General features: G+C 44.7%; 2 protein-coding genes across 5 annotated transcripts; both read right to left on the bottom strand.

Moving 5' to 3' along the window:
• Positions 1–1,740: 1,740 nt before the first annotated feature.
• On the bottom strand, positions 1,741–12,771 carry LOC310634721 (zinc finger protein 24-like; the record flags this gene model as incomplete). Its single annotated transcript, XM_083353255.1, has 5 exons — positions 12,155–12,771; positions 11,091–11,204; positions 9,307–9,433; positions 2,487–3,084; positions 1,741–1,753 (listed from the first exon to the last, which is right to left on the bottom strand). Exons 1-5 carry the CDS (start codon positions 12,542–12,544, stop codon positions 1,741–1,743), a joined length of 1,242 nt encoding a protein of 413 aa, XP_083209381.1. The 5' UTR covers positions 12,545–12,771.
• Positions 12,772–14,004: 1,233 nt separating this feature from the next.
• Positions 14,005–25,793, bottom strand: LOC310635876 (zinc finger protein 213-like). 4 transcript variants are annotated; one of them, XR_014491547.1, is made up of 6 exons: positions 25,060–25,793; positions 23,444–23,563; positions 22,377–22,503; positions 16,814–18,929; positions 15,624–15,745; positions 14,005–15,169 (listed from the first exon to the last, which is right to left on the bottom strand). XR_014491547.1 is itself a non-coding variant. In XM_083355221.1 (5 exons), exons 1-5 carry the CDS (start codon positions 25,465–25,467, stop codon positions 15,153–15,155), a joined length of 921 nt encoding a protein of 306 aa, XP_083211347.1. In that variant the 5' UTR covers positions 25,468–25,793; the 3' UTR covers positions 14,005–15,152. The 4 variants fall into 4 exon arrangements, 2 of the variants coding, with proteins under 2 accessions (XP_083211347.1, XP_083211346.1); XR_014491546.1 differs by having other exon boundaries at positions 15,624–18,929; XM_083355221.1 differs by lacking the exon at positions 15,624–15,745 and having other exon boundaries at positions 18,681–18,929.
• Positions 25,794–26,187: the final 394 nt, after the last annotated feature.

Here is a 26,187-nt window from a genome sequence, read left to right as displayed (position 1 = left end):
GAACAATGGGGGTGCCAACCCATCTGGAACATGCAGAACAAGCCGGGGAACAGGCAGACCGGCCATAACACCGCTGAGTCATCGGAGCCGCTGCCGCTGCGCCGCTACAGACGCCGCCACCGCCATCACCGTTACCACCGGAACGTTGCCGAAGCCGCAAACAATCCGGGGAAAGCCACCGCCACTGCCGATGGAAAACGGGCCGAAAAGGCCCAGGCGGTAGCGGGACACACGGTCCGGAAAAAGCAGGCCAGACCGCAGCGGTCGAAGATAAAGTGGCCCGAAAACGGCCCGGGAACAACGCCGCCGCCGCCACCGTCGCCATTAAGATGGACCAAAAGCGTCGTCGTCGATACAGGCAAAAGCAGAGGCAGACCGACCAACAAGAACGGGCCAGAGCAACTAGCAAACAGCTCCGTCGCCGCCGAACCATCGCTGCCGGCCGCTGGGAACGCCAGACGCCGCCGAAGAAGCCCGGAGGACCGCCCGACATAGCAGGAAACTCCGCAAGCAACCAGCTCGGCGAGCAGCAAACCGACAGCCCAGCGGGACGCCGACCAAGTTAGCAGAAGCTTTAACCAACTGCCAAAATCATCGCCGCTACATTTCACCCCAACCCAGGGCATAAAGAAAAACCCTGAGGGGCTCCTAGGACGCCTCTCTTCTCGGACCTGCAGAGCTCAGCTCCACACGACCGCCCGCACGTCCTTCTGCGCATTTATATGGTGTCTCCCCTGTATGGATTCTTTCATGATTAATAAAATAAAATTTCCGAGTAAATTGCTTTCCACACTCCATGCACTTGTATGGTCTCTCCCCAGTATGGATCCTTTTGTGACAAATAAGATCGCTATTCCAATGAAAGCTTTTCCCACACTCCAAGCATATATACGGTCTTTCCCGCGTGTGCATCTTTTGGTGGAAAGCAAGGCGCCATTTGTCTATAAAGCTCTTTCCACACTCCATGCATTTATATGGTCTCTCCCCTGTATGGATCCTTTCATGATGAATAAGTTCTGTGCTTGAATAAAAACTTTTTCTACACTCCAAGCATTTATATGATCTCTGCCCTGAGTGGATTCTCTCATGAAAAGTAAGTTGCCCTTTCTGAGTAAAGCTTTTTCCACATTCTGTGCATTTATATGGTCTTTCTCCTGTATGTATTCTTTCATGTTTAATAAGATAATTTTTCTGAGTAAATTGCTTTCCACACTTCATGCACTTGTATGGTCTCTCCCCAGTGTGGATCCTTTCATGACAAATAAGATTGCTGTTCCAATGAAAGCTTTTTCCACACTCCAAGCATTTATACAATCTCTGCCCTGTGTGGATTCTCTCATGAAAATTAAGTTTTCCTTTCTGAGCAAAGCATTTTCCACATTCTGTACATTGAAATGGTTTCTCCCCTGTATGGATTGTTTCATGAAAATTAAGTTGTCCTTTCTGAGCAAAGATCTTTCCACATTCTATACATTGAAATGGTTTCTCTCCTGTATGGATTCTTTCATGAATAATAAGACCACTTTTCTGAGTAAATGTTTTTCCACATTGTATGAATTTATATGGTCTCTCTCCAGTGTGGATTCTCTTATGATAAATAAGTTGTGAGTTCCAAAGGAAGCTTTTTCCACACACCGTGCATTTATACGGTCTTTCCCCCTTGTGCATCCTTTGGTGGAAAGTAAGGCGCCATTTGTGAATAAAGCTCTTTCCACACTCCAGGCATTTATATGGTCTGTCTCATGTGTTGATCCTTTGATGGCAAGTAATATCACTACTCTCAGTGAAATTCTTTTCAAACTCCTTGCAATTATGTTTTTTCAATTGTGTGAATCCTCTGATGGTGAGTCAGATTACGCCTTGTACGGAAGTCCCTTCCACACTCTGTGCATTTAAATGGTCTCTCCCCTGTGTGGATTCTTTCATGATCATTAAGATATCCTTTTTCAGCAAAGCACTTTCCACACTCCATGCATTTATATGGTCTCTCCCCAGTGTGTGTCCTCTTATGACGAATAAGTTCTGTGTTCCAAAGAAAGCTTTTTCCACACTCCAAGCATTTATACAGTCTTTTACCTGTGTGGATCCTTTTATGAGAGTTAAGTTTTCCTTTCTGAATGAAGCTCTTTCCACACTCCAAGCATTTATATGGTTTGTCGTCTATGTGGATTATTTGAGGGGGAGTAATATCACTACTCTCGGTGAATTTCTTTCCACGCTCCTTGCAATTATATGGTTTTTCTCTTGTGTGGATCTGCTGATGGTGACTCAGATTATACTTTGTATTGAAGGCTTTTCCACATTCTGTGCATTTATAAGGTCTCTCCCCTGTGTGGATTCTTTCATGATCATTAAGATTTCCTTTTTGAGCAAAGCACTTTCCACACTCCATGCATTTATATGGTCTCTCCCCAGTGTGTGTCCTCTTATGACGAATAAGTTCTGCGTTCCAAAGAAAGCTTTTTCCACACTCCAAGCATTTATACAGTCTTTTACCTGTGTGGATCCTTTTATGAGAGTTAAGTTTTCCTTTCTGAATGAAGCTCTTTCCGCACTCCAAGCATTTATATGGTTTGTCGTCTATGTGGATTATTTGAGGGGGAGTAATATCACTACTCTCGGTGAATTTCTTTCCACGCTCCTTGCAATTATATGGTTTTTCTCTTGTGTGGATCTGCTGATGGCGACTCAGATTATACTTTGTATTGAAGGCTTTTCCACATTCTGTGCATTTATAAGGTCTCTCCCCTGTGTGGATCCTTTCATGACGAGTAAATTGGGCTTTCCGAGTAAATGTCTTTCCACACTCTATGCACTTATATGGACTCTCACCTGAGTGGATCCTCTGATGGTAGTTAAGTTTACTCTTGCTACTGAAGCTCTTTCCACATTTCATGCATACTTTCATTTTTTTGCTTAGACTGAAATCCCTCTCATAGTTTGCAAACCTTTGTGGTTTCCTATCCATTATTTTAGGTAAAGTAAAAGAGAAGGAATGGCTCTTTGCAGACATTGCTCTTTGTAGTGTCAATGACATCATCTGCTTTTCATTCTCATTCTCCAATTCATTACCACCACCATCACCTGGTTGGGGAAAAAAAACACAACAGAAATTCTCATTAGAATTTAAAATGATGCCTTGGGGGTAGGGTTGTCTCTCCGTGTCAAAAATATGTCAGATAGAGTATCAGGTTGGGTGCCAGCTATGTATCAAACTAGGAGATGTTGGGTTGAAATTGTTATCTAGGGACACTCAAATGGTATCCATGAGATTCTGCAGCCCTGAACCAGATTAAGGCTTTGCTGCTGATAAATCAATGTACTCAGGCATTTCCATGGAGCTTCTAAGGCTTTTCACAACACTACCATGAGCATCCCCTTCATGGATTACTGCCTTGTCGTGGCGAAGGGGCTTGCACAATTCAATGAAGCTATGAGCTATGCCGTGCAGAGCCACCCAAGACGGAAAGGTCATAGCAGAGAGTTCTGACAAAACGTTATCCACTGGAGAAGGAAATGGCAACCCACTCCAGTATCTTTGCCATGAAAACCCTATGGACAGTACCAAAAGGCAAAACGATATGACGCTGGAAGATGAGCCCCTCAGGTCGGAAGACGTCCAATATGCTACTAGGGAAGAGCAGAGGGCTAGTACTAGTAGCACCAGAAAGAATGAAATGACTGGGCCAAAGCCGAAAGGACGCTCAGCTGTGGATGTGCCTGGTGGTGAAAGGAAAGTCCGATGCTGTAAAGATTTTTTCTCCATAGGAACCTGGAATGTAAGATCCATGAATCAAGGAAAGCTGGACATGGTCAAACAAGAGATGACAAGACTGAACATCGACATCTTAGGTATCAGCGAACTAAAATGGACAGGAATGGGTGAATTTAATTCAGATGACCATCAGGTATACTGTACTACTGTGGGCAAGAATCCCTCAGAAGAAATGGAGTAGCCTTCATAGTCAATAAAAGAGTAGGAAAAGCAATACTGGGATACAATCCTCAAAATGACAGAATGATCTCAGTTTGAATCCAAGGCAAACCATTCAATATCACAGTAGTCCAAGTCTATGCCCCAACCACCGGTGCTGAAGAGGATGAAATTGACCGGTTCTATGAAGCCCTACAGCACCTTATAGAACTAACACCAAAAAATGATGTCATCATCATGGGGAATTGGAATGCTAAAGTAGGAAGCCAAAAGATAACCGGAATAACAGGCAAGTTTGGCCTTGGAGTACAAAATGAAACAGGGCACAGGCTGATAGAATTTTGTCAAGAGAATATGATGGTCATAGCAAACACTCTTTTCCAACAACCCAAGAGACAGCTCTACACATGGACATCACCAGACAGTCAACACAGAAATCAGATTGACTATGTGCTCTGCAGCCAAAGATGGAGAAGCTCTATACAGTCAGTAAAAACAAGACCAGGAGCTGATTGTGGCTCAGACCATGAGCTTCTCATTGCAAAATTTAGGCTTAAATTGAAGAAAGTAGGGAAAATCACTAGGCCACTCAGGTATGAATTAAATCATATCCCTGTGGAATATACAGTAGAGGTGACAAATGGATTTAAGGAATTAGATCTGATAGAGTGCCTGAAGAACTATGGACAGAGGTTCGCAACATTGTACAAGAGGTAGCAACTAAAACCATCCCAAAGAAAAAGAAATGCAAGAAACCAAAATGGTTGCCTGAGGAAGCTTTGCAAATAGCTGAGGAAAGGAGGGAAGCGAAAGGCAAGGGAGAAAAAGAAAGATACGTCCAATTGAATGCAGAATTCCAGAGAACAGCTAGAAGAGATAAGAATGCCTTCTTAAATGAACAGTGCAAAGAAATAGAAGAAAACAATAGAATAGGGAGGACCAGAGATCTTTTCAAGAAAATTGGAGAGATGAAGGGAACGTTTCATGCAAAAATGGGCATGATAAAGGACCAAAATGGCAGGGACCTAACAGAGGCAGAAGAGATTAAGAAGAGGTGGCAAAATTACACAGAAGAACTATACAAGAATGAGCTTAACGTCCCTGATAATCACAATGAGGTGGTCACTGACCTCTAGCCAGACATCCTAGAATGTGAAGTGAAGTGGGCCTTAGAAAAGCTGAGCAACAACAAAGCTAGTGGAGGTGACAGTATTCCAGCTGAGCTATTCAAAATCTTAAAAGACAATGCAGTAAAAGTGCTACACTCAATTTGCCAGGAAATTTGGAAAACTCAACAGTGGGCACAGGATTGGAAAAGATCAGTTTACATTCCAATTCCAAAGAAAGGCAGTGCCAAAGAATGTTCAAACTATCGCACCATTGCCCTCATTTCTCATGCTAGTAAAGTTATGCTTAAAATCCTACAAACTAGACTCCAGCAGTATGTGGATAGAGAACTTCCAGTACAGGCAGGATTTTGAAGAGGCAGAGGAACTAGAGATCAAATTGCCAACATACGCTGGATCATGGAGAAAGCTAGAGAGTTCCAGAAAAATATCTATTTCTGCTTCATTGACTATGCTAAAGCCTTTGATTGTGTGGATCATAACAAACTGTGGCAAGTTCTTAAAGAGATGGGCGTACCAGACCATCTTATTTGTCTCTTGAGAAACCTATGTGGGCCAAGAAGCAACAGTGAGAACTGGACACGGAACCACTGAATGGTTCAAAATTGGGAAAGGAGTCCGGCAAGGCTGTATACTGTCGCCCTGCCTATTTAACTTATATGCAGAGCACATCATGAGAAAGGCAGGGTTAGAGGAATCAAAAGTTGGAATTATCATATTTTCCGGCGTATAAGACGACTGGGCGTATAAGACAACCCCCTACTTTTCCTGTTAAATTTCCGTATTTTTCGGACCATAAGACGTACCTGACCATAAGATGCACCCAGTTTTTAGAGCAGGATAACAAGAAAAAAAATATTCTGAACCAAATAGTACCGGTATACTAAAACAGGGCTTTTCAACCTTTTCATCCATTGTACCACTTTTAGGACAAGGTAATGTCCGAGTACCACCAGTCGCCGAGCAACGTGTCAAAAACCTGACACCCCCCCAAAAGGAAAAACATGATAAAGTACAGGTAGTCCTCGGCTTACAATGATTCACTTAGTGACCGTTCAAAGTTACGATGGCACTGAAAAAGTGACTTATGACCATTTTTCACACTTATGACCATTGCAGCATCCCCAGGGTCATGTGATTACATTCGGATGCTTGGCAATCAATTCATATTTATGATGGTCACATTGTTCCAGGGTCATGTGATCGCCTTTTGCAACCTTCTGACAAGCAAAGTTAGTGGGGAAACCAGATTCACTTAATCATGTTACTAATTTAATTTCTCTCTCTCCCTTTCTCTCCCCCTCCCTCTTTCTCTCTCTCTCTCTCCCTCCCTCCTTCTCTCTCCTTCTTTCTTTCTCTCCTTCTCTCCCTATTTTTCTCTTTCCCTCTATTTCTCCCTCTTTCTCTCCCCCTCTATTTCCCTCTTTCTTTCTCCTTGTCTCTCTCTCCCTTTCTCTCCCTCTATTTTTTTCTTTCCCTCTATTTCTCCCTCTTTCTCTCTCTCCCTCTATTTCCCTCCCTCTTTCTTTCTCCTTGTCTCTCTCTCCCTTTCTCTCCCTCTCTATTTTTCTCTTTCCCTCTATTTCTCCCTCTTTCTCTCTCTCCCTCTATTTCCCTCCCTTTCTTTCTCCTTCTCTCTCTCCCCCTCTTTCTCTCCCTCTCTATTTTTCTTTCCCTCTATTTTCCCTTTCTCTCTCTCCCTATTTCCCTCCCTCTTTTTCTCCTTGTCTCTCTCTCCCTTTCCCTCTCCCTCTTTCTCTCTCCCTCTATTTCTCTCCCTTTCTTTCTCCTTCTCTCTCTCTCTCTCCCTCCCTATTTCTCCCTCTCCCTCTCTATTTCTCTCTCTCCTTCCCTCTCCCATTGTCCCTTGCTTCTTTCCTTCCTTTCTTTCTTCCTTCCCTCCCTCTTTGTCCTTCCCTCTCCACGTTAGAGCAGTACCTGCGGAGGTGGCCATGCGGCCCAGCTTTCTCTTGCGGAAAGCAAGCTGAAACGGAGCAAGGGAGATTGCCAGGAACGCGAATTGGCCGATCTCACGTTCCTGCAATCTCCCTCACTCGGTTTCAGCTTCCCTTGCTACAAGAGAAAGCAGGCTGAAACGAGGGAGATTGCAGCAGCACGAGATCAGCCGATTCACATTCCTGGCAATCTCCCTCACTCTGTTTCAGCCTGCTTTCTCTTGTAGCAAGGGAAGCTGAAACTGAGGGAGAGAGATTGCAGGAGCGTGAGATCGGCATTTCTCAGCACATGCCAATTCGTGCTGGCAATCTTGCTTGCTTTCCACTTGCAGAGGTTGGGGCTGGCCATACGGATCAGCTTCGGACCATAAGACGCACCCTCGTTTTCCCCCCTACTTTTGGGGGGGGGAAAGTGCGTCTTATGGTCTGAAAAATACGGGTATAGGGTTTGGGCTATACTCGCCGTATAAGACTACCCGTATTTTCTGGCGTATAAGACTGGGCGTATAAGATGACCCCTGACTATTGAGAAGATTTTCATGGGTTAAAAAGTCATCTTATACGCCGGAAAATACGGTAAGATTGCCAGAAGAAATATCATCAACCTAAGATATGCAGATACCACTCTAATGGCAGAAAGTGAAGAAGAACTAAAGAGCCTCGTGCTGCAGGTGAAGAAGGAGAGTGCAAAAGTTCGGTTGAAACTAAACATTAAGAAAACCAAGATCAAGGCATCCGGCCCTCTCAATTCCTGGCAAATAGATGGGGAGGAAATGGAGGTAGTGACAGATTTTATTTTCCTGGGCTCCAAGATCACTGCAGATGGGGACTGTAGCCAAGAAATTAAGACGCTTTGCTCCTTGGGAGGAAAGCCATGACAAATCTAGACAGCACACTAAAAAGCAGAGACATCACCCTGTCAACAAAAGTGCGTATAGTCAAGGCTATGGTCTTCCCAGTTGAAATGTATGGCAGTGAAAGTTGGACCATAAGAAAGGCTGAGCGCCAAAGAATTGAGGCCTTTGAACTGTGGTGCTGGAGAAGACTCCTGCGAGTCCCTTGGACTGCAAGGCGATCAAACCGGTCAGTCCTAGAGGAGATCAATCCTGACTGCTCTTTAGAAGGCCAGATCTTGAAGCTAAAACTCAAATACTTTGGCCACCTAATGAGAAGGAAAGACTCACTGGAGAAGAGCCTAATGCTGGGAAAGATTGAGGGCAAGAGAAGAAGGGGACGAAAGAGAATGAGGTGGCTGGATGGAGTCTCTGAAGCAGTAGGTGTGAGCTTAAATGGACTCCAGAAGATGGTAGAGGACAGGAAGGCCTGGAGGAACGTTGTCCATAAGAGTCGCGATGGGTTGGACACGACTTCGCAGTTAACAACAACAACAACCGTGAGCATTCTACCAAGGCCTTAGTTGTTTTCTAGAAGAGTGGCTGTAATGATAACCTTGGACAAAATTGCCCATAAAGTGGCTCAGCTGGTTTGTGATCCAGGGGACCCTGGTGCTTAAAGAGAACCAAAAGCTAGTGTATGGGACTCTTTGCTCCTGTGGCTGTCCACTGGATATTAACTACATACTATACTGGTCAGATCACAGTCTGGTGTCAATGAGCTTCTTGAGAGCTGAACCACCCCCCCCCCCGGAGAGGCAGGACCTATTGGATTGTTCTGCCCCCAGCGACTACTGGACCCAGAGGGGTTCCAGAAGGAACTGGAGGTTATAACCGCAGATCTGCTGCGCAGTCCAGCCAAGCTCTTAGTCATGATTTAGAATAGGAAGGTGACTGAGGCTCTGGATAGGATTGTGCTCATGCAACCTCTACTCACCCATAGACCTCTCTCTCCTCTGTGGTATACAGAGAAACTGAGAGGGATGAAATAGATGGAAGAGATGTCTAGAGTGCCACTGGCAAAAGACAAGGGATGAATTATCAAACACGGTTAAGAGCTGCTATTAAGGCCTAACTCATGGTAATTCGTGCACTGCACTAATTTGTATCTGCAGATAATCAACCAGTGATTATCAACCAGTGACCCCCTTTAAGGTGAGCCATCTCTTCCTGGGGAAGTGTATGGGAGTCTTTGCGCCTGTGGCTGTCTACTGAATATTAGCTACACATTATACATTCTTATCCTGATTTTCCTGAGATTAGGAAGGGTTTTACAGGTGGTGGCCAGGTAGAGTTCTGACCACCTTAAGCATTTCAGTGCAGGTATCTTCCCTGTTCACCTGCCACTGAAAATAGATTTCCCAATAAACGGAACCCAGAACAAAGAGGGACCTTACCCTGAGTGGCCATATTCTTAGAAACCTCCAGCATGACTTCCCTGCACAAGGCCTTCTGTCCAAAATCCAGCAGTGCCCACTCCTCCTCTGTGAAGTCCACAGCCATCTCCTCAAAGGGATCAGTGTCCTAGAATGAAAAAGGAAATCTTCCCTATAATTCAGTCCTCTCATGTTTTCTTTACTTCCAAAACAGAAAAGAGAGCTTTTCAAGAGACAAAATGGACGTTTTCTTATAGGACAGATATATGCAATCTAGGTGCACATAGTCCTTAAGGGTGGGAAACCCCTCTCTATGTGCTCCATGCTGTTTTAAAGGCATAAAACATGGGCTTAGATCAGTGGTGGCGAACCTATGGCACGAGTGCCAGAGGTGGCACTTGGAGCCCTCTCTGTAGGCACGCATGCCGTCGCCCCAGCCCTGCCTCCCCCCACAGCCCCCTCACCAGCAGCCCCCCCCAAAGGAGAGTCACCCTGGGTGCGGCCCGCATGGAGCAGTGCAGCCAAGCACACGGCAGCTGGGCAAGTGATGCCGAGGGATGTGGGCGGAGGGCATGGCCACCATGGTGCTGCAGGGCCGCTTGGGCGATCCGCGGTGGGCCGTGGATGGCCCTGAGGACAGGCAGGGTGAGGACGGGGGTGGGTGGGCAGAGCACTTTTGGGGCACCTGGTCTCTAAAAGGTTTGCCATCACTGGCTTAGATGCATCCAAGTTATAGAATGACACTCCTTGGTGACCCGCCACCCAGCCTGGAACTAAGTCACCAAAATGGTTTGGGGCAGGGGAATCTCCTGGCCTCATTTCTCTGGCCCAGTAAAATACATCTTTCTTAGAAAACAGGAGATACCTATTAAGAATGTGTTACCTGGCCTATTTCAAAATCATTGCTTCAGACAGGAAGGCGGTGCAGTGTGGTGAGGATAGCTGAAAAGATCATTGGCAGTTCTCTCCCTTCCATCCAGGACATAGCACATAAGATTTGCTTGAGCAGGGTCAGCAAGATTATCTGGGACACATCCTCTTCATGACCTGTTTTCCTTCGGCTTCGTGGTATCCGAAGCAGAATATCCAGATTCAGTCACAGCTTTGTTCCATATAGTATTTACCTTGTGAATTCTAAAGTTTCCTCCTTCCATTATTTATTCAAAAGGGAAAGGGATTAATTTTATATGTTACTTATATGTAAGGGTATAGGTCTATACATATGTTGTATATAGTGTGTTTTAAATGTATGTTATGTATGTGTACATTTTGAGAGTAAGCAACTAAATTTCATTTTTAATGTGTGCAGTTGTGCCCACAGGAAAAAATGACAATAAAGGTTATCTTATGTTATCTTACATAAACCTGGAAATCCAAGTCACTTGATCAACAGTGACTTGGATTTCCATTAAAACCTCTCATTTTTGACTTAGGGATCTTCATATGAGAAATTTGTTCCTGCTGTAATTCATTTTAAAGTGGATATATTAGGCTACTTCTGAAACAGTTTTTGTACAAGTGGTATTGGTTTGCGTCATGTCTTTAATTTTTTAACTGCTTTTCCAAAGTATTTTAAAAAATATTAAGAAAGGTTAAACTGTTCTAACATATAAATTATATTTCTTAAGACTCTTTTGATTTGTCCTTTGTTTGCATTCCCAGGACAATCTTGAACGTTGAATCAGTAAGGCTCATTGGGTCATTCTGTGGAGACACCAGGTTCAAATGGACACAGACTCAGGATTTCGTTTTCAAAGTAGTTCATGACCAGGAGTTTAATGTTTTCATGAGAAATCTAAACTTACCTGGCAAGGTGGCCCCAGTTGGATCCTCCTGAACAGAAGCTCTTCAGAATTAATTAATGGACCTCGTCTTCCCCAGCGCTCTACTGAGATCTCCCCCATGACTGGCTCCTGCAACTGCAAGAACAGCCTGATTTATGGTCCACTTTCAAATGACGTGTTAGTTCACTTGCTTTAGCTTTTTCTCTCCAATTGTACTTTTGAAATTCAAGTCAATATAAGAGAACTTGAAAACTCTTGCTCTGAGTGGCTGTTAGTTCTTGACAATAGCCTGCCACTTTGGTGAAATACTTCATTGCTTCTTTTTTATTTCCTTTTACTTCTGATCAGGAGATGCTTTTTTAACGGCTTCCCTTTACTTGACCAATATGGCCTTTTCCTTTTTATGAATGTATTTATGCTTGTACTATCTTGTCCTCTTTTTCCTTAAGATTTGGAGACCTTTATTTCCTGAAATGGATAGGATCAATCTCCCCTTCCCTTTTGGGGTGGCTTCTCTGTGCTTCTTGCAGTAAGTAGACCACCAACCTGGCAGTCCTGAGGAATGCATCCCCTGAAAATATTATGACTCTCATTAAAAGGCAATTTGGATATTTCATTCTTTCTCATGTCAGGTTTAACTTTTAGTGGTAAATGTTTTAAGATAATTTTGAATATATAGAAAAGCTGAACTAGGGAGAACCTGTGTTGCAATGAATACAAACTTTTGGCAGATTTGCCCAATAAACGATTTTTGCTAAATGATTCAAAAGGATAACTAACTTTAATGAATGATATATTCTCCGTATAAAAGTATATGGACACTCGGAGTGTGTCCATATAAGGTAAAGTAGAATAGAAAATAATAGAATAGAAAACAGTAATTCTCTCTCACATACACACCCCATATGGAAATTGAGGTATCTTTTGCATTACGGCTATCCAGCCCATGACAAATTATATGGGAAAATAGAACGTGTGAATAAGGTCTCTCTTATTCCCACATACTGCAACACCATCCCAACACGTGTCCTCTGGATGTCTTTTCTCTATAGAGCGGCGTAGAAGAGGCTGAAATTCCCTCTCACCTGGTGCCCCTTTCCGGCTACGGGACCGAGCAGGAACCCTTCGGCCAGGGCCACCGCCTGGGCGCAACTCTCCGCCCCGCACTCCCGCAGCCAGCCCGCCAGCTCCGGGGGCAGCAAGGCCAGCAGCTGCTCCAGCACCACCCGGTCCAGCATCTCGGCTTTGCCGCTCCGCTCGGGGCGCAGCCACCCGCGGCACAGCCGGTGCAGGCGGCTGCAGAGCGCCCGGGGACCCTCGTCCTCCCGGGGGCAGCAGCTGCGGAAGCGCCGGCGCTCGGCCTCGGAGCTACGGGGCTCCTCGGGGAGGCCTCTCGGGCTGCCGTCTACGCCCTCCACCTGAAGGGCCGCGGGGACGGCTGCTGCTCCCTCCCACGGAGACCCCGGGGCCTCCATCGGCCCACCCCGAACCGGGGAAGCTCCCTCTGAGGCGGCCCTCGGTCACAGCGGACCTTCCCCCGCCCGCTCCTCTTCAGGCTGCGCGAGAAGGGGCGTGGTTCCGCCTCCTCAGAGGTTCTGAGGCGGAGAAGAGCCGCTGCAAATCGCTCCCGCCAAAACTTCACCCGTCCCGCCGGTCTCCCAGATGCTTAACCAGCAGAGTGCTTCTTCCTAGAGAGGCAAAACCCTATAAGTCCCTTGATTTACTGCTCTTGACTAGAGCGTCTCCGAAGGCAACTACTGCCTCTCAAGTCCTCTGCTCGGTACCGAGGGCAAGCAACGGTCTTCTGCGCATGCCCTGTTTTTTTGCGGATGCTTAAAAGTCGCCGAAAGTTTGGTGCTGTCGGAGTATTTGGTAGGGGAGCTGGTGCTGGAGTATGGAGAAGGGCTAAGGGGTCAAGGATGATGGGTACGGTGGAGGTAAATCATGGCTGGAATGATTAAAGCGCCTTTGAATGGAACCTGGCTTGATTGCTGCTTCTGGGCACCTGGGATTTTATTTATTTATTTTTATTTTATTTTAATCCCATTTATATCCCGCCCTTCTCCGAAGACTCAGGGCGGCTTACAATTTAAAGCACAATGTACTTAGCAATAGCCTTCATTCTATGTATATGCCTGCTTATTAGGGCTTTCCCCCTCTGGGCAGTTTATTTATGTATTATATGATTACAATTATATATTATAATGTAGATGTTATGTATTATTAAATAAATATGAAAGTAAATGTTTCGAGGATTTCCTTCAGGCCGGTTTATTTATCTTCTCTGTTGTCTGTATCCGTTTTCCTACAGAATGCAATCTGCCCTATATATTTTTCGTTTCTATTTCTGTGCTGTTGAAGTCTTGACTTTTTGTTCACCTTTTCTGGCTGGTGGATTTTTTAAGAGTTGATCTGTTTTCAAGGCACTGCACTACTAAAAAAAAATACCCCGAAAGTTTGTGTGGGTGTTGGGGGTGGGAAATGGAAGGAAAGAAACAGCAACAACAGATGCATTCCATCAGAGCAGCAATGAGCGCATCACTAGGAGTCCTGAAGGGCCAAGTATATCCTGGACAGGTTCTGCCTGGTGCTTGCTAAGAACTGGCACTGCTTTGATGACAGAGAGGATCAATCAATGAGTCATCTCCAAAAGTTGTGGGTACTCCAACACAGGAGGGTTTGTAAGAAGAAATTGGGCAACCATTTGCCTGAAAAGGTTTTCTGGGTTGGACAAGAAGACGTGCAAGGTCCCTTCCAACTCTGTTGTTTTGTTATTCTAAGAGCCTGGTTCAAATAGCAATATTTGCTCAGCAGTAACACAGAAGTCATTTGTCAGTGCTGCATTCTGATTATGTGTGTGTATTTGAGTGTCCCAAACTAGCTTTGTTTTACCCCATCCTTATACAATGAAGAGTTTCAGGCAACAAAACCTGAAATAATTTATTGAACAAAGGGAGTAAACACTTTTAACTACACTTTAGAATATAGACAAAGATAGCACAGAAGCGTTGCTTGAGCAGGGTCCGTAAGATTGTCTGGGACACTACACATCCTTTTCACGACCTGTTTTCCTTGTTACCTTCTGGGAGGAGGCTTTATGGTATCCGCAGCAGAACATCCAGATTCAGCCATAGTTTCATTCCATATAGCGTTAACCTTGTGAACTCTCAAGCTTATATATTTAAGATGGACAGTATTTAATATTTGTTATGTATGTGTAAGGGTGTGGGTCTATACATATGTGTATATAGTATGGTTAGGTGTGTTTCATGTATGTGTTCCACTTTGAGAGCGGGCAACTAAATTTCATTTTTGATGTGTGCCGTTGTGCCCACAGTAAAAAAATGACAATAAAGGTTATCTTATCTCTCTTATCTTAGGTACTAATAAAAAGGATAGATTAGTAGCTATATTAAGAATAGAAATGTGTGAGGTGAAAGTTCATTCTCTGAGCTTGTGGGCGGGTTTCTGAATGTTTTGTTACCAGGCTAGGTAACATTTTCAGCAGAGTTTAGGGCAAGGGTCCCCAACCCCTGGTCTGTGGACAGGCACCAAGCCATGAGTCCGTGCAAACAAGCAAAGCCCCATCGGTGGGATGCAGGCAATACATGAAACTATGCGCTCTCTGGTCTGCAGAAAAACCTCTTTCCACAGAACCAGTCCCTGGTACTCAAAAGGTTGGCAACCTCTGGTTTAGGGGATGTCAGTGTTCTTCTGTTTATAAGGGCTTCAGGTGTTGGTGTGTCAAGTGAGGGTCTTGTGATGGGACAGGTGTGAGTCATCAGTGACAGGCTTGTGATGGTTTTTGTGATGGGGAAGGTTACCTCAGGTCAGGGTCATTGGGAGGTGAATTGCTGGGGGGAAGAGGGTCTTGCGTGGGTTGGTTGAGGGTCGGTGCTGTGTCTGGTTGGCTGTGCGGTTCATTTGGATTCTGAAGAGTTTGTAAGCTGGTTGCAGGTCGATGTGTGTCCATTGACAGAATCGTTTGTGGAGTGTCAGGCTTTGATGAACTCATGAGCGTGGCAGGTGTTAGCATAGCCAATGATTTTAGTGTTGCTCCAATTGAACTGGTGTTGTTTGTTGTCAGTGTAGGAATGTGTCTAAGGAAAAGAATAGAGAGCTAAAGATGGACTCTTAACAGCATTCAGCTTCATTCTATCCTCCTCAGATAGCAATATGGACCTTCAGTCTTGCAAATCCCAGAGGACTCCTCTTCAATCTCTAACCAGAATTGACCCCGCTTATCCAGAGAAAATTAGCCTGGAGCCAGAAGTTAATTGAAATGTTTAATGTAACTTGACTTGCTGTAGGACCCCATTCTAGAGGATCTGTTCATCCAGAATGTTACACATTCAGCTCTAGAGAATTCCTCCTTTCACTTCAAGAAAAATTCATCTGATCTTTCTACATCAGACATAATCATTCATTGATTCATTCATCAAATTTATATGCCACTTATCTTGCAGTTTAAGGCAACTCTTTACCTCCCAATCTCAGGTTTGCTTCTCAGTGTAAATCTAAAGAGCCAGAGCTACTTACTTTCTAAATACTTACTTTCTCAGCCTATTACTAAGCACGTCTTGGTGTAGCCCATGGGAAAACCCAGCTGGGAAATATGTTCTAGTTCAGGAAATTGTGGAATCCCTCAAAAATTGAGTGAGTAATCGGGGAAGACACTGCATGGAGGAAAGGAGCAGACAAAGCGATGGGAAGAAAATATGAATCAGCTGCCAAACATCTGAATTTTGATCACACATTCACGGGAATACTGCAAAGGTTGTAGTTATAAGTCACATTTTTCTGTGCCGTTGTAACTTTGAACAGTCACTAAATGAACTGTTGTAAGTCGAGCACTACATGTAGTTTTTCTCCTGTGTGGATGCTTGAGGAAGCAAAGCTACCATTGCTATCTGTGCTTGGGAAAAACAGTTGCAGCCAGGCAGAAATGCTTCTCATCCCTCTTCCCCAGGGCTCAGCACACCTCAAGAAATTTGAGATCGGCTCATGCAATCATTCATTCACTCATTTACTCACAGTTTACTTAAAGGATCCATGCTGGCATTCCAGTTGCCTGACTAATTGAGCCACAAATGTGTGGAAATCCAAAAGTAACCTCACCCCAACAAGGCCCTTAGTTTACAGAAACAAAATCTAAGAAAGAGCAAAGTTCATTTGTGGGTACGTAAGAGAAAAGGAGATAAGAAAAAAGCAAGAAGACGGGGAAACAGACGGCCATATTTGGTGACTGATAATCAGTACAAGCAAGCAATCCCTCAACTGCTAGCACCACAAACTAGGGCAAGCAGCATCTCCTGGTGGGACTCCTGCCTGGAGCTTGGCTTGGGAGCTCAGCTGGAATGCTCAAAAGGAACATTGCTCAAGAACAGAGCTTGGAGTTGGCCAAGAGAAAAGTAGCAACTGCACTGAGACCATCCCTCAATGTAATAATGTTTGCAAGGAAGCAAAGGTTGCATACCAGTTTATAGACTTTGAAATTTTTGTTTCAGTTAAGGACTCAGTATTAAAGACATATTTCAGTGGCAATCTCAGCTTGCAAGATTCAGAAAGATAGAGTAAAGAGGAATAGGCTGTTTTGGGGGAAGGGATTTGCCACAATGAAACATGGCGTACAGATTTGCTAAAGCTGTGCTGTGTTGTGTCCACTGCTTGGAAATCAGAGAATCCTCAAAGGATCACAATTAAGATCAAACAAAAGATCTTTTAACGTTCTATGCAATAATAACCTTCATTCTCATTTCTGGAATCTTTGATAAGTAATTTGACTGTTCTTAATGAAGCTCACTCCATAGATGTATAAGGTTTCTTCTGTGGGCATATTTTTATGAGATTTATGTTGTCCTTTCCAAGCAAAGCTTCATGAGTAAATGTCTTGTGATTGTTAAGAGCTTTCTCCATACTACATGCATTTATATGGTCTCTCTTCTGTGTGGGTCCTTTTATGAGCATTAAGTTGTCCTGTCCGGGCAAAGTTTTTTCCACACTCTATGCATTTATATGGTTTTTCTCCTGTATGGATTCTTTCATGAGTAATAAGATGACCTTTCTGAGTAAATTGTTTTCCACACTCGGTGCACTTGTATGGTCTCTCCCCAGTGTGGATCCTTTCATGATGAATAAGTTCTGTGCTCCAATGAAAGCTTTTTCCACACTCCAAGCATTTGTATGGTCTTTCCCCTGTGTGGATTCTCTCATGAGAATTAAGTTGTCCTTTCTGAGCAAAGCTCTTTCCACACGCTAAACATTGATATGGTTTCTCCCCTGTATGGATTCTTTCATGATGAGTAAGATGTCCTTTCTGAGTAAACTGCTTTCCACACTCCATGCATTTATATGGTTTCTCCCCAGTGTGGATCCTCTTATGATCAATAAGTTCTGTGTTCCGACAAAAGCTTTTTCCACACTCCATACATTTATATGGTCTTTCCCTCATGTGTATCCTTTGGTGGAAGGTAAGGACAGAATTGTCAATAAAGCTCTTTCCACACTCCATGCATTTATATGGTCTCTCTCCTGTGTGGATCCTTTTATGAGAATTAAGTTTTCCTTTCTGAGTGAAGCTTTTTCCACATTCCAAGCATTTATGCAGTTTATCTGCCGTGTGTATCTTTTGATGTCGAATAAGGTCACTGTTGTCAAAAAACCTCTTTCCACATTCCAGGCATTTATATGGTCTGTCCCCTGTGTGGATTCTTTGATGGGAAATAATATCACTAGTCTCAGTGAATGTCTTTCCACACTCCTTGCAGCTATATGGTTTTTCAGTTGTGTGGATCCGCTGATGGCGAGTCAGATTACAGTTTGTACTGAAGCCCTTTCCACACTCTGTGCATTTATAAGGTTTCTGCCCTGTGTGAATCTTTTCATGACGAGTAAGATGTCCTTTCTGTGTAAAGCTCTTTCCACACTCTATGCATTTATATGGCTTCTCACCTGCGTGGATCCTTTTATGATAAGTAAAAGTGCTACAGTTATTAAAGCTCTTTCCACACTCTATGCATTTATACTGATTCTCTCCAGTGTGCATCCTTTCATGACGAGTAAACGTTCTGAAGTGATTAAAGCTTTCCCCACACTCTGTGCATTTATATGGTCTCTCCTCTCTGTGGATCCTTTTGTGGCGACTAAGGTCTCTGCTGTCAATAAAGCCCTTTCCACATTCTATGCAATTATATGGTCTCTCCCCTGTGTGGATCCTCTGATGGCGAGTAAAGTCTCTGTTCTCAATAAAGCTCTTTCCACATTCCAGACATTTATATGGTCTTTCCCCTGTATGAATCCTTTTGTGATGAATAAGCTGTGTATTTCGAGAAAAGCTTTTTCCACACTCCGTGCATTTATACGGTTTCTCCCCTGTGTGGATCCTCTGATGACGATTAAGTGTACTGCTGCTACTGAAGTTTTTTCCACACTTTATACATACCTTCATGTCTCTGCTCAGACTGAAACTCTTCCCAAATTTTACAAATATATGTGGCCTGTGTTTCCTGTACAGTTTCTTAGGTAAAGAAAGAGAGAAAGAACGACTGATAAATTTTGCATACTGTCTGCAGCCATATTGTTTTCCTTTGGTCTGGCTTCTGCCATATTCACCTAAATGGAATTCATTTTTCTCTCTTTTGCTATGTTTGCCCTTTCTCTTCCCTTTCTGGTCTTGCTGGATGAGGAAACTGTGGATTTCAATAGGAAGATAAGTGGATGACTTCTCCCCATCTTCTGAGTGGCTTTTCTCTAGCGGTTTTGCATCCCATTGATGGTCAAAAATCATTTCTTCTTGAAGGTTTGCTGTTTGCATTGGCATTGACCTCAGCTGTTTCTCATTGTCATTCTCCAGCTTGTCACCTGATTGGGAAAAAGAAAATATAAATTCCCATTAGAATTTAGTAAATGGATTCTTGGCTGAAGGGCTGCAATCCTTCTTGAAAGAGGTGGCAGTGTCACCTTCTCAAAAGCCATCACTCAATCTGATGATTTTGGATTCCTACACACAAGTCTTCAACAGAGGCTCTTAAGAAAAGCATGAGGCTATAGCTACGGAGGACTCGTCATGGAGAACATTATCTAGACTCATTTTATGGAGGTTCAGGTCAGAGCTACACACAACATTACGTTTGTGAGTGACCTCTAGAGGGATTGGCATATCAGGAGTATGATTCTTGTAATCTTGCTTGACATCTCTGGCTTTTCATAAAATTGAAATTTCTGGACCCTCTCCAAAGTCAGGATGTTGGAAATATTATTTTGCAGTGGTTCTCTTTTCCTAAGGGACAGTTCTGGAGCAGTGGTGAAGGGGTAGGGTGGTGAAGGGGTGATTGGGCCCCAGGTTGCTCGGCTGTGATTTTCCTCAAAATTTGACATCTCCTTAATTAACATGGACATGAAGCTATTGGTTGAGGTGATCCACCAAATGGGGTTGGGCAAGTCATTCTGACCATGATACTGCTATACAGTTTATTTCTTGAGCCTGGACAGGATAATGTCCAAGCTATTCAGGTTTAGACTGGAAGAGGAACAAATTACTAGAGTATTTACAGGTGGTCTTTGACTTATGACCATACTTGAGCCCAAAATTTTATGTTGCTGAGACATTTGTTAAATGAATTTTGCCCCATTTTATGACCTTTCTTGCCACAGTTGCAAGTGAATCATGCAGTTGTTTTGTTAGTAACATGGTTAGGTGAATCTGGCTTCCCCATTTGCTTGTCAGAAGATTGCAAAAGGTGATCACATGACTCCAGGGCACTGCAACTGTCATAAATATGAGCCAGTTACCAAGCATCTAAATTTTGATCACATGACCATAGGGATGCTGCAATAGTTGTAAGTGTGAACAGTCATAAGTCACTTTTTTCAGTGTTGCTATAACTTTGAATGGTCACTAAATGAATGGTTGTAAGTCAAGGAATACTTGTATTATATATTATATAAAATAGAGGAAAACCCACCCGAAGAATAGTGAGAAACATCCCTGTAAATAAGAGAAGCACTGATATTGATACATTTCAGAGAGAGGGAAATGATACAAGCCTACATATTCCTAAGTAATGAAGTAATAAATCTTGAATTACTGCAAACCTTCTACTATCTTCAAACAGAATTAGTCCTTGACTTATGACCATTTTTCAGTTAGGACTGTGGCAGCATTCCCGTTGTCATGTAATCAAAATTTATTAACTTGTCACCTCGCTCATATATATGACTACTGCAGTGTCCCAGGGTCATTGTGATTGCCTCTTGCAGCGTTATGACTAGCAAAGTCAATGGGGAAGCCAGAGTCATTTTACAACCAGGTTACTAACTTAATAACCATAGTGATTCATTTAAGAACTATGGCAAGAAAGTTCGTAAAATGAGGCAAAACTCACTTAACCACTGTCTCGCTCACCAACAGAAATTTTGGGCTCAGTTGGGGTCATACGTTGAGAATTACCTGTAATAGCGAGAAGAAGCATTGGTATCTCTCAGTGATGACTCACACCTGACCCATCACAAGATCCTCACTTGACACACCCATACCTGAAGCCCTTATAAACAGAACAACACAGACACTGACATCCCTTAAACTCTGCTGAAGATGTTACTTAGCCTAGTAACGAAAGGTCTGGAAACCAACCCACAAGCTCGGAGAACGAAACCTTCACCCTCATACATTGGTATCTTGAGATTCAGAGGTTGCCATTGGAATAATCTGATACGACAACAAGCTAGTGTGAGCCAGCTCCAAGGGTATGAAAATTCCTTATGTGTCAATTTGATTCAAATAATTCTATTCAGCTGAAAACCCATTTTCCTCACAATATGTAAGCTACTCAAATCTGGATATGGACAGGAACAAACTAGGGCTAAGTCCCTAGAAAATGAAACAAGTATGGAAGCCATCTGATTTCAGAGACACTGTATTTCTGTCTGGATGGATTCTGTTAAGATATTTAAATTTAGAAGCTGGAACAGTGGGGGTGAGTCAGAACACTCAGTTACAGCTGATTGGTTGGAGAGTGCTAGCTCTTATGTGAGGCAATCTGCACTATGATTGGTTGCTATGGGGGCGGAGGGGGAGTTTTTTTTTCTGTGCTCTGTGATTTACCTCAAGATGCTCCTGTTTGCTTGACTATCTGGTTTGCTGTAAATATCAATATAAAATATATTTATTTATATAAAACTACAAATTCAGTGTCTCTGATTTCATTTGGACACCTGCTGTGCAATTCCCTGACAGGATCACATGCCTCTGCACTGAACTGGATTGGAAATCAGGGCTCCTTTAGGATCCCCTGCTCATTGATAAGCATTTAGCAGCTAACTACTTCTCAAGCCCACCATCCTATTCATTGATGGACTATTTTCAAATTCTTCTTCTCTATCTTTTCCTCAAAAGGAAAAAAAAAATAGATGTTTATCATGGTCACTTTTTCAGAACCTGAATCTTTCCTTTTTGATCGTGGTGGTGGGGCAGGGGGGGGGAGAGGCTTCCAAGTGATTGAAGGGTATTCCTTTTATTCCTCCCCCTCCCCAATACATACTATTTTAATTCCCCTTCCTTAAAAGATCCCATAGAGACCCAACTATCCTTACAGGCATACAACCTATTTCCTGCCAGTTAACATGAAAAATCTCTATTTGCTTCCTGGATGCAACAAAGTGGTTTTATTTACAAGACCTAAATGGCAAATCACACCTTTTTTGAGATGTTTTTTGAACGTCAGCCTAGATATCTGGCCTTGGACAGGAGTCAGGTATTAAGCACACCTGACCCTCAATGGTTTTATTTGAGATTAGGAAAGGTTTGAAGGGAATACACTAATTCAGGTGGTGATTAGGCAGGAGTCATGATCATCTTAAGCAACTGAGTGCAGGGACCTTCCTTGTTTAAAAAAAGGTAAAGGTTCCCCCGCACATGTGTGCTAGTTGTTTCCGACTCTAGGGGCCAGTGCTTATCTCCATTTCAAAGCCAAAGAGCCAGCGCTTGTCCGAGGACGTCTCCGTGGTTATGTGGCCGGCATGACTAGATGCCAAAGGTGCACGGAACGCTGTTACCTTCCCACCGTAGGGGTCCCTATTTTTCTACTTGCATTTTTACGTGCTTTTGAACTGCTAGGTTGACAGAAGCTGAGACGAGTAACAGGTGCTCACTCTGTTACGTGGCACTCGGGATTCGACCCGCCAAATTGCTGACCTTCTGATCGACAGGCTCAGCGTCCTAACCCACTGAGCCACCGTGTCCCTTCCTTGTTTACCTCCCTCTGAAAACACCTTTTCCAATGAATGGGACACAGAGCAGAGGGACCTTACCCAGAGTGGCCATATTCCTGGAAACCTCCAACATGACTTCCCTCCACAAGGACTTCTGGCCAGAATCCAGCAGAGCCCACTCATCCTCTGTGAAGTCCACGGCCACCTCGTCAAAGTTAACAGAGCCCTAGAAAGAGAAAGAACACCTTCCCTAGAAGACAATCCGCTCCTGTGTTTCCTTTCTTACTGCACAAAACAGAAAACAGAGCTTTACAAGAGACCAATTGGACATTTTTCTTTTACAGGACAGGAATGTTTGTAGGTCAACATGGTCTTTAGACCAGCCACCTGTGGTTACTGCTGTAAAGGCACAAAATATGGCTTAGATTAGGGATCCCCAACTCCCGGTCCATGGACCAGCATGCCAGAAACTGGTCTGCGTGAACAAGTGAAGCCCCATCTGCTTGCGGAGCAGCCCACAGCCCTGGAATGGCTCAGCAAGGAGGTTTTGGGGAATAGCATCCCCTGGGTGCACCTGCCTGGTTCAGCAAATTTCAAATTCCTTTCAAAACAGGACGAAGCCACTACAAACTTCTTTCCTGGCCTGTTTCAAAATTTTGGAAATAAGCTGGGGAAACCCAAGTCATCTGACCAGCACTCTTACTGTTACAGCCATTTAGTGTTTACTTAGGACAGGGGTAGGCAACCTTGGCTCTTTTATGACTCATGGACTTCAACTCCCAGAATTCCTGAGCCAGCCATGCTGGGAGTTGAACTTCACGAGTCATAAAAGAGCCAAGGTTGTCTACCCCTGACTTAGGAGGTTTTACAGGGGAAATCTGTCCTTCAGGTGATTAGTTTTTCAGTGGATATGCTGGCATATTTCTAAAGCCGTTCTTTTCCATTTCCTAATTTTTAACTGGTTTTCACATTCTTTTGAAACATACTATGTATTAAATTCTTTCCACAAATCAATTACATTTTGTAATACGAGCCTCTCATCTTGTGAACTGTCCTTTGCTTACACACGCAAAACAAGGTTCAACTGCACAGACTTAGCATTTGGTTATAAAAGTAGCTCAAGAATGGAAAGAGCTTGAACTTGATTGCTTTCAGAAGAAACCCACATTTGCCTGGCAAGGTGGCCCGAATTGGTTCCTCCTGAAATGAAGCTGTTGAGAAGGACCGGATTGTTCTCCTCTTTCCTGGAGTTCTGCTGAGATGTCTCTTGCGAATGGCTCCTGTACCTGAAAGAACAGCCTAGTTTATGATCCACTTTCATAAAGACTATTAATTACCATGTTTGCTTCCCTTACCTTTTGACTCTCCACTTTTTTTTAAATCCCATTTATATCCCGCCCTTCTCCGAAGACTCAGGGCGGCTTACAATTTAAAGCACAAATCAATGTGCTTAGCAATACCCTTCATTCTATGTATATGCCTGCTTGTTAGGGCTTTCACACACACACCCCCAAGCGGCATTATTACAAAGTCAGCTTATTGCCCCCAACAATCTGGGTCCTCATTTTACCTACCTCGGAAGGATGGAAGGCTGAGTCAACCTTGAGCCTGGTGGGATGGAACCTGCACTAATTGCAGGCAGCTGGTGTTACTTAAGGAGGCATTAGCCCACTGCTCCACTTGCATTTCTCCAACTCACAAGTGAGAGAACTGATTTGAAAATGGCTGCTATATTTGAGAAAATGACTGCCATTTTTGTGAAATGTTTCACTGACTCTCTTTATTTCCTCTTTTCATTCTAATCAGGAGTTGCTTCTTTTATCTTCTCCTCTAGCTATCCCTTTCCTCCTTTCTGGATGTATGTATGCCAGGTCTAGCTCTTCCTTTGGGAATATTTTCTGTTAGATTTAGGAACCATTGGGAGTTGAGAAGGAATGAGATGAATTTCCCCTTCCTTTTGTTTAGTTTTGCTATGATAGGGAGGAGACCTCCAACCTGGCAGTTCATGGATACACTTAGGGATCAAAGCCAAGACCACATTAACAAAGTCTTGCAAACTTGGAAGTATTTCTCCCCTCCTATTCTTTCACCCTCAGGTAAACTGAAACATCCCCCATCCCGCCTGTTTATTTACGTGAGGGGTCCAAGTTAGACATGATGGTTGTCCATACTGTGGCATTTCCCTCTTCCAATGCCATTTCCATAGACCATTACACCATCCCAGTATGCATCTTCTACACAAGAGTGTAGACCTTGGCGACTTTAAGATTTGTGGACTTCAACTCCCAGAATTCCCCAGCCAGCCATACAGACAGAAACACACACACACACACACACTCCAGATGTCTCTTCTCAGTGGCTATTTTTAAAGCAGAGAAACAGAAATAAAAAAGAAGATTCACAATATTGTAGCGAGGCTGAAGAGTTTGAATACTATCAGTTTAAACCGGAAAACTGCCTCAATAAAATCCTGCATTAGGGAAAGGAAGAGGGGCAGAGCAGAGAAGGGATTCCAGCCATCTCTCCAAAACTCTGAAGCCTCTTTCATCCTTTGAGGATGGCCGGTGGTGGTGGTGGGGCACTGAAAGAGGCTTGAATTTCTCTTTCCTCCCATGGCATTATCACCCAGAGGAAAACGAAGCATTTGCCTCCAGAACAAGTCAGTCCTCAAAGGATGAAGAGTTCCAAGAAGTGGAGACGTCTTCTTAAGGTCTCTCGTTTCTTACAGAGGCTGCTAAATAAAACACCATCCCTTGCATTCTTCGGGGTCAACTCGTCTCACCTGCCGGCCTTCTCCGGGGGGTTCCCGAGGGGCGGAGGACGGCGGCGGGCCAAGCAGGAACCCTTCGGCCAGGGCCACCGCCTGGGCGCAGCTCTCCGCCCCGCACTCCCGTAGCCAGCCAGCCAGCTCCGCGGGCAGCAGGGCCAGCAGCTGCTCCAGCACCACCCGGTCCACCATTTCGGCTTTGCCGCTCCGCTCGGGCCGCAGCCACCCGCGGCACAGCCGGTGCAGGCGGCTGCAGAGAGCCCGGGGCCCCTCGACCTCCCGGGGGCAGCAGTTGCGGAAGAGCCGGCGCTCGGCTTCGGAGTTGCGGGGCTCCTCGGGGAGGCCGCTCGGGCCGCCGCCGCCTCCGCTGCCTGCCTGAAAAGCCGCTGCTGCTCCCTCCCCCGGAGACCCCGACGCTTCCATCCGGCCTCCCGCTTCGGCGAAGCCCGAACGGGGGAAGCTCCCTCCCAGGCCGCCCTGGGCCACAGCTGTCGCGATTCTTCCCCGGAGACTGTCCGGATGAGTCTATTCGGGTGCCCTTTCCAACGTTCCGCTTTCAAAGAGCGCAAAATCCTCTCCGGATCCAGCAGGGGAGAAGAAGCCAAAGGGGGATCCGAAGAGGAGAAAGCCGCCGAAGCCGAAGCGACGCTCGTTCCTGCTGCCTCCCCGCCATCAGCAGGCCCGTCGACGGTCGCAGATCGAGGACCAAAAGCCACAGCCGAGGCGCCTTTTCCTGCTCCCTCCAGTCCGCTCCCCCACCCCCCACCAGCACACACCCTCTCCGCTTTCTGCTCGGTTCCAGGAAGGGAGGGGGGAGCTCCGCTTTCCCCGCCCCCTCTGCCTCCCAGAGAGGTGATACGTCGTACGCGTCTACGCGAGAGCTTCCCTCTGCCAGTCAAAGCCTCCCCTCGGCACAGCTGGGATTGAGGTCTTCTGCGCGTGCTCCGCTCCGTTGTGATGCCGGAAAACCCACCGAAGGGAGAGCGGGTGTTCGGTGCTCTCCCTCTCTCTCTCCCCCGCGTTTGGTTTTCTTGGCAGGCGTTTCATTAGCGAAGCTTGATAACATCATCAGTGCTAGTTAAGAAGTGGGGTTTCTTCTCCGTCTATATTCTACTGCAGGGGTCTTCAACCTCGGCCACTTTA

This window comes from Vipera ursinii (assembly GCF_947247035.1).
Source record: "Vipera ursinii genome assembly, chromosome: 2".
NCBI lineage: Eukaryota > Metazoa > Chordata > Lepidosauria > Squamata > Viperidae > Vipera > Vipera ursinii.
The sequence above is the reverse complement of the archived record's forward strand: the minus strand, read 5'-3'. Positions and strand labels throughout refer to the sequence as shown.